Below are 12,652 nucleotides of genomic sequence, written 5' to 3' on the forward strand. Positions count from 1 at the left end.
GCCAGCAGCTGAAATTGGTGCAACGTAATTTTTGAAAGCAAATGCATCAAACAAAGTTCATCTAGTTGAAGTTTTACCCCACTAACTTCTTGTTTAAGGTGTCTGAACGCACAAATAGAAAGGATTACTGCACAGACAGAGTCTTTTTGTTTCAGTATCAGATGCTCTTTAAAACCAGAAACCCGACAGAGTGTTTTATTGTTTGTTGTTTTATCCAAACGAGCATGCTGGCTCGCTCCAGGAAGTGAGCTGGATATAAACTGTGAAATTTGAGTCACATCTGTCATGAATTGACTACACAATTAAATCTTGAGGACTTCCCCTCTCCCTGCAGATTATCATGTCGGCTGTGTGAACAGAAAGCAGCCACAATCCATTCTTAGTCACTTCCCCTCTCAGTGTCTTTCCCAAAGACTCATGGACATGAGGACGATGGGAGCTGGGGTCGAACTCCCAGGAGGAGTCACTCGACCACTGAGCCTCAGCCGCTCCACCTCCATCTGTGTCAAACCAGGGACCATATTTGAAAAGTCTGGACTCACCCTTTAAAGCCTCTAGTAAACCAAATCAACAAAAACGTTCTACCTATGATATTTCAGACCATATGTAAATACAAAAAAATATGCAAAAATATTAGAACTCAACTTTGATCCATTTTCAAATATGTTCAATTACAATATTTAACACGTTTTCACACTGGGTTTTAAGGGGGCTGGTCTAACCTGATATCTATTATGTAATAAATATCCAACCAATCAGAAATGAAACACTGAGTCACGTGCACACATGTTCAACAAAACTACTCCGCTCCTGCTCAGACCGTCTCCTGACGTCTCAGCCAGCTCCCCTCAGTGTTGCCTTAGCTGTTAGCTTGTTTGCTAATCACGTCCTGTCTGTAATCTGTCTGTATAGCTGTCTCTCTGCTCTTTGCACCGCTGTGCTTGTGTGTCCCTGTCTGCACATCCACTGCTGAAGATGACAGTTTGTTGTCATTCTTTTGTTTACCTAACTGCGGTGGATTTGGGGAAACTTTGGCACCCGGTTGAGTTGAGCCGCAACCGAGTGGCTAAAGCAGTCTCGCTTATTTCTCCAGGACAAGTTCACTAACTACCCCCAGGACTGGTTCACTAACTTTCCCCAGGACTGGTTCACTAACTTTCCCAGGACAGGTTCACTAACTTTCCCCAGGACAGGTTCACTAACTTTCCCCAGGACTGGTTCACCAACTTTCACTAGGACCAGACCAATAACTGTCCCCAGGACCAGTTCACTAACTTTCCCCAGGACCAGTTCACTAACTTTACCCAGGAATGGTTCACTAACTTTCCCTCGGACCGGTTCACTAACTTCCCCCAGGACCAGTCCACTAACTTTCCCCAGGAATGGTTCACTAACTTTCCCTCGGACCGGTTCACTAACTTCCCCCAGGACCAGTCCACTAACTTTCCCCAGGACCGGTTCACTAACTTTCCCTAGGACCGGTTCACTAACTTTCCCCAGGACCAGTTCACTAACTATCCCCAGAACCAGTTCACTAACTATCTCCAGGACCAGTTCACTAACTATCCCAAGGACCAGTTCACTAACTATCCCCAGGACCAGTTCACTAACTACCCCCAGGACCAGTTCACTAACTATCCCCAGGACCAGTTCACTAACTATCCCAAGGACCAGTTCACTAACTATCCCCAGGACCAGTTCACTAACTATCCCCAGGACCAGTTCACTAACTTTCCCCAGGACTGGTTCACCAACTTTCACTAGGACCGGACCAATAACTGTCCCCAGGACCAGTTCACTAACTTTCCCCAGGAATGGTTCACTAACTACCCCCAGGACCAGTTCACTAACTATCCCCAGGACCAGTTTACTAACTATCCCCAGGACCAGTTCACTAACTATCCCCAGGACCAGTTCACTAACTACCCCCAGGACCAGTTCACTAACTATCCCCAGGACCAGTTCACTAACTATCCCCAGGACCAGTTCACTAACTACCCCCAGGACCAGTTCACTAACTATCCCAAGGACCAGTTCACTAACTTTCACCAGGACCGGTTCACTAACTTTCACCAGGACTGGTTCATTAACTTTCCCCAAACAGCTCAAAGTTTAGACAAACAGCTCCATCAAACACCCGGAGCCGAGCTCCTCTGCGTGCACATACTACACTCCAGCCTCCGCTGCTCTGGGCGTCCCATGGTCCTGATGCCCCGGAGACTAAGAAGTGATAAAACTAATAAATGATAGAAGTCCTGATTCTGAAGTATTTTGTGACTCAGCACTCAGAGAACATTTGAAATGAATAATTTTCAGATTCTGGAGTTTTTTATGTCTTTAGATTCAGAGTCAGACGGCTCAAACATGCAGGCTGTGAACTCTCTCTTGACCTGTCAATCAATCTGTAAAATAAGCTGTTTTTTTCAGAGTCGTGGATGTTTATTTTCACTCAGATTTTGTTGAAGCTTGATTGCACATCACATTTTGATATTCTATTCCATTTACGTTTCCAGAGGCTTTAAGTTTTGGTCTTGCTGCTGAGTCTTAAAACTTTGACTTGGGAGCATGTAAAAGTTGAAGGGATCCCGGCCTGTGAAAGTAAATCTTGTCCATTTTCATCATAGTGATGTGTCCAGACAGAAAAGTAATTAAAGTGATGCAAAGTTTCAGTCCTTTCTCTGCTTCAGAGCGCGGCGCTGATAATTGAACATCGAACAGTTCCCTGGCGTACAGCTACAAAAGCATATGCTAATGCAGAGCGGCTCGCCTTGTCACAGCTGCTTGTTCAGCTAAATGATGATAATGGCAGATTTAAGCTGCTTTAGAGCTCGTGTGTTATTGTGGAAAGTTTGATTGGGCGCTCTGCAACAATAATACTTACAAAGCCTTCAATTGTTAGGGTTTAAGAATACAGCACTTATTTCTGGGGCAGACGTGTTTATAACACCAGTTTCTGACTTTGTTAAATGTGTCACTGGGGAAACGTCTTTTGTCAAACTCTAATGTAACACTGACCTACATTTAGAGAAACATTCTTTCTTTCAAACCCTGATTCTCAACAGACAATGATCCAGACAATAGTGCATGATTGGAAATAATGTCTGCCATCATGAGCGGCATAAAGCAAAACTAGCACACACATGTACACTCACACACACACACACACACACACACGTATACTGTACATGCATAAAGAGGCCACATAGGAAGAACGCCTATTTTAAAACACCCTGAGGACTGAAACTGTAGAGCACGGACTCACAGACAGGTGAAGTGGGTTAAATGATGCACTGCAGAACTATGTCACCACTTCCAGGTGACTTTAGACGTTGGACAGAGCCGAGGTGGCTCGTTGGATTAATGCCCTCTGACTTATCTGGATGATAAATGTTGACAAGAGGAAATTAAATTCCAAAATTACCAGCTGAGATAACTAATGAAGAATTTAAGTTGATGAATGACGTTCATTAACATCCGTTAATGACCAAGACAATTTGTTTGAGACAACTTGTGTAATCCAGAGTGCCGCCCTGACCTGAAGCTAAAACAGTCACAGTGATACCATGAGTACAAAAGGGTTCTAAAAGTTAAACTATCATCAACTGTGAGTGCAGCGAACACAGGGACGAACGTTTTTTGCTGTTAGGACACTGAAAACGCCAGAATGCGCGTATAGAAAATAGGAGCTATGTGTCAAAAAATGTGTTAATGGACACAGGCCCTTAGTCTCCCCATTAATATCACAGTAACTGTTAATTATGGGTGGATGAGTGCTATTGTGAGCTGATGTCTCAATGTTTTTAAACCCCTCCCTCTTCTCTGAATCTACACTTTTGTCTAAATGAGGTCAAAACAAGGCAACATGCCAACCAAGGGCCTTCAAAACGGTGGTCAAATACTATGTGGTGGCATCATGGTGGCTACAACCACTCTTTATAAGTAGTCAACAGCTAATAATAGCACTACACAGTACCACAACAAATATTTATTAATGTACAAACACTTTCATGTAGTGTTTAAAGAAGCCACTTCAATCTGTGAGCCATCAGTAAGAGGGAGGCTCCTGACGCCAAGGTTAAGACCTAATTGTCTGCCGACGCAGCCTCTTAAGTTTCACAAGACCAGTGAGATGAGCTTGTGAAAAAGAATCCACCCTCTGCTCTTTGTCACTCAGAATACATTTGTAACAACTTCATCATAAAGACACCCTCGCATGGAGACAGAAACACCACAGACAGTGAACTCAGAGGCTCAGGAAGACGAGACGAACACGACATTAAGATGTGAGAAACTCTGAGACTGTGATGGATTCCACTGTACGGAGGGAAAAAGAGACATCACTGTAAAAATGGATCATGCAAAACTGCTAAAGCTTTTGTAAATCCTCTCAGATCCAATGCAAAGTATCTGGTTGGGGATAATTTGAGCTGCAGAACCTCACCTTCCTGTGCTGCTGCAGATTCAGAGAGGAGGAGCATTTCCTGTTACATATGTTGCACGTGAGTTTCCGGCGTGCACTCCCTAGGAAAGCAAAGAAAAGTGGATGAAGAATGACCAAACAGATCAACGGGAATTACAAAAGTGTGCAATCATGGCGACAGTTTGAAGAAAATCCTCACACAGTTAAAAAAAAAAACCTAAAAGGAGAAACTGGAAATGAATTCTCCTCATTACAGGCCCACCACCCTGCCATTTCAAGACCCTCCCTTTATCCCTGTCTCAATCCCATGCCCCACATCTGAAAGTCTGATCCACTTCCCGTCGCCCACACACACACACACACACACACACACACCCTTCTTGTCCTGACCACATTTGTAAAATATAAAACCCAGGCTCTTGGCTCCGTCAGCCTCTGAGATGAATGTCTTAATCTCGGGTTGATACTTGATTCACGTGTACAGCTGCACAGATCCCCGCTGCCCTACATCCCATCATAAATAGCTTTGGAAGTCCAATTATCTGAAGGAGTGAGCCGCCCCAGAACACACAGGTCAGCAATTATGGAGCGCAAGTAATTAGAGATGTGTCTCCACATTGCAGAGATTTTAACTGATCGAGGTCAAGTACTGTTCCCGCACTTCCTTTAGTGCTGATGCTGCTAATGGACAACCATCTTCATAATATGACATCTTGAAAAGAGGAAAGTTTTACCCATGTCAGTGTGGGAGTGCTGCAGGGAGAGACAGATGTGTGTACCTGTGTGGACGTTTCCTTTGTGCTTCTTCAGAGCGTCTTTGCTCTTGAATCTTTTGCCGCAGCTCTCTGCTTTACAGATGAACCTGGCGTCTCCTTTGCAGGCCTCTTTATGCTGCTCAAAGCTGCACACACATGAAGAGGCAAGAAGAAATAAATGACACGTGCTGCATTGTATATCGCACTATATCTAATACAGGTTATACTCTCTCAGTGGGTACCTGGATTCAGAGCTGAATGTGTTGTGGCAGAGCGAGCACTGGTGCGCCTTGGAGTCAGCTGATGGATCCAGTGACTCAGAACAATGCAAAACACTGAAAGAGAATTCAAATTAAAGCAAAATAAGCACCAAATGGGAAACAAAACACAACAGAGTGAAGAGCAAAGAAGAGTAATATCAAACTGTGGAGGTCAGGTACTCAGGATAAATCTATTTGAAGAGTTCTGACTTAAAGCTGGGGTTGGTAGTCTCGTGACTGATTCAAAACCGGTCCTCACCAAAACATTATCATAGTGAAAGTTAAAAACACAAACAAACATGGCTGCTGTTAGTACTCACAACTGTCATGCTAGCATTATCCAGTTGTACTGGTGACACGATATCAGGAGAAAAGTTATAACACATATATAATACTGTAACAGCTCTACTGTTTGTTAAACGTGTTCAGTGTAGATGTTCTTAATTCCTACAGTGTTGACAGTCAGTGAAGGCATCAGCAGAGGTGTAGAGTGTGTGAGCAGGAGAGAGGAGAGACAAGAGAAGTTCTTCATTCATTCAAGCATTGATTGTTGCTTTGTTGGTTGGCGTGATCACGGCCGACAGTGACCGGTTATTAAAGATCAACGTGTTCACGAATCGGCTCGTCATCCCTACAATACATCTACATTTTTTGTAGGAGTTACTGAATGTCATAAATTCTTTTGCTTGTCAGAGCCCCCGTGGTGAGAGCTTTTCAGACTCTGATCCGGACTACAGTCCTGAGCAAAGCACCTCATCGGGTCAGAGGGGACAGGCCTGAGGTCGAGCGAGAGGGGCAGTCAGTAGAGTAAGGGGAAGCAGAGGCAGGGGACGGGGACTCAGAGTGCACGCTGGGGAAATGTACGCGCAGGAGGCGGGCAGAACAGCAGGACAGGATTTGATTGGTTTAAAATTTTGGGACCCAAAAACGGTGATTGGTTGGTGTTTTCCCAGGTTTACTCCGGCTGTAGATAGCAGCTTTTCTTCGCTCTTTTTTAAGAACACATTATGTATTGATTGCCATCGGCAGGACATAAAGATCATTTTAACCAGTATAACAAAAAGTGTATCTAAATCTGACTACCAACCCCAGCTTTAAGTTCCCCTCAGATTAAGATAAGATAGACTTTACTGATCCCTCATTAGGGGAAATATTTTTGTTATAGCAGTTTTCAGCAAGAGATAGGAGACTATGACAGTTTACTTAGCAAATTAAAAAAATGATCATTAAAGGTAATAAAATAAGAATAATTCAAAACACTAAATGATATCACTCGGGGGATACTTGATGTGGAATCTGTAAAAAAAAAAAAAATGTTGTTTCTTTTCTGAGCTGTAAATTATTCCTCCTTTAATCTTCCCCCAGCAGTAGTTTGAGACATTAACATTAATAAACACTACTAAAGAATTAGTCAAAAAAAGTCTGTCTTGCTTTTGCAAACAATAAAAAGGCATCACCATTGCTTTCAGACTGTTTCATAATCAGTTAAAACTCCTCACCTTTGAGGAAACAACATCCTACTCGTCACTCTGAATACATCGATGCATTTTCTGTCTAACACTCTGTATGTTACATGAATCAAACCCCTAAATGTCTGGCATATTGAAGTCAGACCTCTTAGCGACCTGCAGGCTGCCGGTGAGAACGCTGGAGCGTGAAATAAAAGCTCAGTTAAGTGAAGGAGCAGAGACTCACTGCCGCTGCAGAGCCTGTTTGACGGGGAACTTCTTGCCACAGTTCCTGCATTTGAACTCCTTCTCCTCCGTGCTGGGCCTCTGGTGCAGACTCTGAAGGTGGGCCGCCAGGATTTCCTCGCTGGGAAAGCTGCTCTCACACAGCAAGCAGGGGTGGTCCTCCTTCTTTATTACCAGTTCTGTGGAGATGTGACACACACACACACATGAACACACACGAACACATCAGCAGGGTTTAAACATGTGGTCCGCAAGTTAACAAATAATCACATGTAAGGAAATCTAACGCCTCTGTACCCATCTTAACAAGGTGCTTGGCATCTTTACTGTTTTCATCTTCATCTTTGTCGTCTTCCTCCTCTTCCTCCTCCTCCTCTTCCTCCATATCACTGTCCAGGTAGCCAATCAGGAGCTCTGTGTCCGTCTCTATGTCGTCCACAGCCAGGTAAAAGATGTTCTCTCCATCCTGCGAGACAAGAACATGGTAGAGATGACATGTTATTTGTCTTTCAATGAACCTGTGTAAGCGCTGACGTTACTGGTGACAGCAGACATTTTAGAGATTGCAGAAGAGTTGAAAATCTGTACAGGTTTCACAGAAATGCTGCAGTATTTTTGGCACCGTTGTTGTACTTAGATTTCCCAGATGTGCCATGTTTTGTGCACTGTAAGCTACCGGATGCCTGAATTTACGTCGGGATCCATTAAGAGATTTCCTTACTGTCTATCTTCTGCATTTACTTGGATTCAGCCAGACAGCAAGATAAGATAAGATGCTCCTTTATTCGTCCCACAACGGGGGAATTCATGGAGTTACAGCAGCAAACAAGAAGGTGTACAGTACAAGAATTTCAACATATGTTTTCCATTTTTGGATTTCTATATAGCTAATCTGGGGGAGTATGTGTCAGGGTGGGGGGTTATTTGTTGTTTTGTATTTCGTATGTCATCTGTGTGTTTCCTTGTTCCAAAAAAAGGAAAATGTACCAATTTCTAATTTTGGATGTGACTGTTTTGCTATGTGAAAATCAATAAACAAAGTTTAAAATTAAAAAAAAAGATTTTCAACAAGAATATATATAAAATGTCCATCAGAGACAACAGCTTGGCCATAATCCTCCTGTCAGCCACCACCTCCACAGGGTCCAGGACTGAGGTGGCCTTCTTCCCCAGTTAGTTCAGTCTTGCTCTCCTGTATCCTGTCCGCCCACAGCAGGTGAAATCCTTCCAATGTGGCGTTTGTGTTCGGTGTTAGCTCTGTTAGCATGATGCTACTCTACATTCCCAATAACAGTGGGTGGAAGGACAGGTCGATGTCGTCTTTTCTGAGCTTGCACCAGCACGTCGTCCTTGCCTCCTTCTCCTCAGCTCGCAGGGAACATCGGGCCTAGCAATGTTTAGCATCGACATGCTATGGGCTGCTAACAGCTGGATGGTATGTAAACAATGCGACCATGGTTGCACGTAGGATCTACGGACACACACAGGCTCAAAAACAGCAAAAACACCACTGCAAACGTAGCCAGTTTTAATGAGTCATTAAAAGTCATGACAGGCTCCAAATACAAACAGGGTTCCCACTCTTTTCCAGAAATCATTATACGTTTTACATTCCCTGCACACATGTGTGCTAACAAGGAGCTTAGGAGGGAGGCATGCTAGTTGTAGGCTGTCTTAATAAACACAAAGGTTGGTTTTACTCCCCACGTCTGCAGATTTGAAGATCTAGTGGATGATTTTTATTTTTCATGGAAAAGTGCTAGCTATATAGCTATACATAGCTACATGTTCGTCGCTGTAGCTGTGTACCAAGACACACGTCGACATACTGATTAATAAAACAACAAGAAACACAAAATCTGTGACCAATCGTTCAGAAAGGTCCTGCTGCAGGCGCCTCTCCATCAGGATCAGATTCTGGATCAGATTCAGGGGGTTGAAGTAACGCGGGTCTGTGAGCAGCCATGTCTATGCAGCCAACATGTAAACATTAGATCAACGTGATGGAGAGCCGAGGCAACATCCACTTCCTGAGGGGGCGTGGTCAGAGAGCTCATTCTCATTTAAAGGCACAGACACAGAAAACAGCCTGTTCTGAGCAGGGCTGAAAAAGAGGGGTTTACAGGCAGACCAAAATCTGATTTCAAAGTGTTTTTTTGAGCAATAAACTTTAAAGACATGTTTTGGGGACCACTTAGACCAATATATTTTGATGAAAAAGAGCGTAATATGTCACCTTTAAAGTTAAAAATGAAAAAGTAGTCCACTTACATTCTTGGCACTTGTATAAAAAAAAAGAGGAAAAACTGCATTTTATCCCAGTGTCCCTGATTGTTGGGCTCTTTTAGTCCACTGTCAATGTAGGGTCTTAGGCCTGACAGGTTATTTGCCAAAAACACAAGACAGTCCACATGTGAAGAGGCCAGTGCCGATCTCTTTTTATTCACTATGTTCCCAGCGGAGGAAAAGACGTGTTCAGAGCGCACTGAGGATCCGGGGATGGAAAGATTTCTCTCTGCCGTCTGCTTCATGCTGTGCATGTGCGACTCCTGTGACCTGACCTGTCCCATCGTCATGCTGGGCGCCCACTCGCAAAGCAGCCGCCGATCTGTTTTTGTTCCACAGTCGAATATAAATTTTTACAATCGAATCTCCGTTTTTTTTTTTATATTCAAATATATATTAGACAGCTAAAGACCCAGCTCTTTAGGAAGCACTATGCACTTAGCTAGACTGTTCTCCACTGTTGTCCCCAGAGGCAGATCATGTCCTCCAGCTACAGTAGACTCACACTGTCCTGCTCTACTCTGGGAATCTGTGTTCAGCTCTGGAGTGACCCAGCACTTGGTACTTTGGTAATTATTGTGGTGAGGTTAATTGTTGATGATGATAATGGAAGGTCTTAAATTGTTTGGTTGCTTCATTGTAGATGTTCCTTATTCTATTAAGGGGATTTTTTTTTTTCCTTATTTAATTTTGTGCCTTTACACTGCTTGGCAGTACCTGCACCCAAATTGACTTGAAGCACTTTGTTACTCGTACTGATCTTGTTTCCTCTTGTCTAGATCTTTGCTTGTGTTGTTCTTGTTCTCGTATGTACGTCACTTTGGATAAAAGCGTCTGCTAAATGACATTGTAACATATATTCAAATTTAGAATATTCGTTGATAGCCCTAGTGTGTGTGTGTGTGTGTGTGTGTGTATGTGTGTGTGTGGGGGGGGGGATTATTTGAATAATCGACGAATAGATGTCAATGATAATCGAATAGTATTTTGGTTTGAAATGTCCATCCCTAATGGTTATACTGTGAAATAACTGCAAGACCGAGGACAGGACAGGCCTACAACGTGGTTTAAAGCAGTAACCACACAATTAACAATGCCATGAAACACTGGCACCGCTCTACCTGAAACATTCGAGAGTAATGAAGTAAATGAGAAAAGCATCCTTCCCAGAATTCAGTTTTGCCCATGTATGGAGCTGCACTCTGCGTACATCGAGCCTGCCTGACTGTTGAACTCATTACACCCAGACAACAGTCTGTTCAGCCTGATTGAGGCCACAGGTCAAAACCTCAAACCCTAAAAAATGTCGTCATTAACTCTCCCGTCCTTAAAGGTCACGCTAATAAAATCAAAGCGTCATTTTGTTTTAACTGTGGGATTCTAAATATACATAAATAATGATTAAGAAGAGGAAAGCTGCACAATAAATGTCACTGCTGATGAAACACAGAGCTCTAACACACATGGACGACCTCTGAACGACCAATCACTGCGAGCACTCGGGTATTAACGGCAGGAACTTGGACCTCAGACCTGAACTGTTCATCTCCTCTTCTTCACTCCAACTTCATTTTTCTTCCATCATGAGATCAGTCTCTTTTATCTTTTAAACAGGAGGGCAGGAGGTGAAGTTACCCAGATACACTCCGCTGAGGTTGTGTTTAGGAAATGTGTGCAAGAGTTAGTGTTTTGAAATTCTTCACATTTCTCTACACTCGTGGGCCCAGCTACTGTTGTTGATGCTCATTTTGCTGTCATGACTTTAAAACATGAACTTTAAGGGTTTTGGAAACAACAAACTGACGAAGAGGATCAAAATTACACGTTGACCAGAGAAAACAAAAACCACAGGACTCAAGACTGAGACCTCCGTGCGCTCTTTTTCTCTGCCTGCGGACTAGTTATGACCCGTTTGCGCTCCCGGCTGACACCTGACCGCATAGTAGGGGTGGGAATCAAAATCTGGATCCAACTTAGAACCGGTTCCAATTGATCGATTCCATCAGAATTGTACACCTCAAATGTTATCGATTCTTCTTAATGATTAATTTCCCAGCACAGCACGTCACGTCACATCACGCCACGCCACGCCACGCCACGCCACGCCACGTCACGTCACCCCATGTCACGTCACGTCACGCTACGCCACGTCACGTCACGCCACGCCAAGCCACGTCACGCCACGCCACGTCCCGCCACGCCACGTCCCGCCCCGCCACGCCACGTCCTGCCACGCCACGCCACGTCCCGCCACGCCACGTCACTTCACGCCACGCCACGTCCCGCCATGCCACGCCACGTCCCGCCACGCCACGTCACGTCTCGCCACGCCACATCACGCCACGTCACGTCCAATTGATCAATTCCATCAGCACGTCACGTCACGTCACGTCACTTCACGTCAAGTCATGCCACGCCACGCCAGTAGCTTGTACATATTAGTCATGCCTATTTGTTCAAGGTTCCCACTCTTTTCCAGAGATCATTTTCCAGGACATTTCCAGGACATTTTCATTGATGATCAAGCTGGTATGACAGTCTAAATTTAGTTACTAATTTAGTTCCTAAATAGTCTTATATGTTCCTCTCAGTGGAAGTCTACATTGAAAGACATGTAGTCTATGGCTATCAATGAAATCATTTCTGTGTTTCTGAGTTTCTGTGCAGCTGTGTCGCTCTTTTTGTTCCGTTTGTTTTCACTATAGGGAGTTTGCACTCCTACTAGCTAGAGCAGGGGTTCTCAAACTTTTTGGAGCCAGGGACCCCTTACAGGTGAGAAAAATGTCCAAGGCCCCCTCATAATTGTAACACAGATTAAGCACATTAGTGATGTGTCATGATCAAAAGCTGCGGCTCTGAGAGCTGATGCTTTATAGTGAATCAGAAGAGCCGGCTCGCATTGAGAGAGAGCCGGCTCCCAGTTATTTCATTTCCCTGCTTAACTCTCACAGTCCCCCAGCTCTGCTCACAGCAGAACTTTGTTTTGATTGGTCAGCATGGCGGCCATGCGGCCAATCACATGTGAGGATATAGGGTACAGGTGATGGAGGGGAGGCTGTGTATCGTGGCTTCATTTGTTCCTTCAGAGAGAGTCTTCTTGAAGACAGGACAAATACTCACTGAGAGGAGAAATCTGATCAGCCCATCCAAACTGAGGCATCTGATTTTTCTCAATGCCAACCTGAGGACATTAATAATGTTTGCTCCAGTTTGGTTCTGGTTCTGTTTACCTGAGTT

General features: G+C 44.1%; 1 protein-coding gene across 2 annotated transcripts in view; it reads right to left on the reverse strand.

The window, feature by feature from the left end:
* Window positions 1-12,652, reverse strand: part of prdm5 (PR domain containing 5) — an 80,758-nt gene that overhangs the window by 55,385 nt on the left and 12,721 nt on the right. The window contains exons 4-8 of one of the 2 annotated variants that reach the window (XM_034701931.1): window positions 7,457-7,595; window positions 7,131-7,308; window positions 5,418-5,510; window positions 5,200-5,321; window positions 4,442-4,521 (exon numbers count right to left, since the gene is read on the reverse strand). In XM_034701931.1, the coding sequence (XP_034557822.1) occupies window positions 4,442-4,521; window positions 5,200-5,321; window positions 5,418-5,510; window positions 7,131-7,308; window positions 7,457-7,595 (612 nt within the window). Of the gene's footprint in view, window positions 1-4,441; window positions 4,522-5,199; window positions 5,322-5,417; window positions 5,511-7,130; window positions 7,309-7,426; window positions 7,596-12,652 lie in introns of both variants that reach the window. The other variant, XM_034701923.1, reaches the window with a different exon arrangement.

Source organism: Notolabrus celidotus, chromosome 2, assembly GCF_009762535.1.
Source record: "Notolabrus celidotus isolate fNotCel1 chromosome 2, fNotCel1.pri, whole genome shotgun sequence".
Lineage (NCBI taxonomy): Eukaryota > Metazoa > Chordata > Actinopteri > Labriformes > Labridae > Notolabrus > Notolabrus celidotus.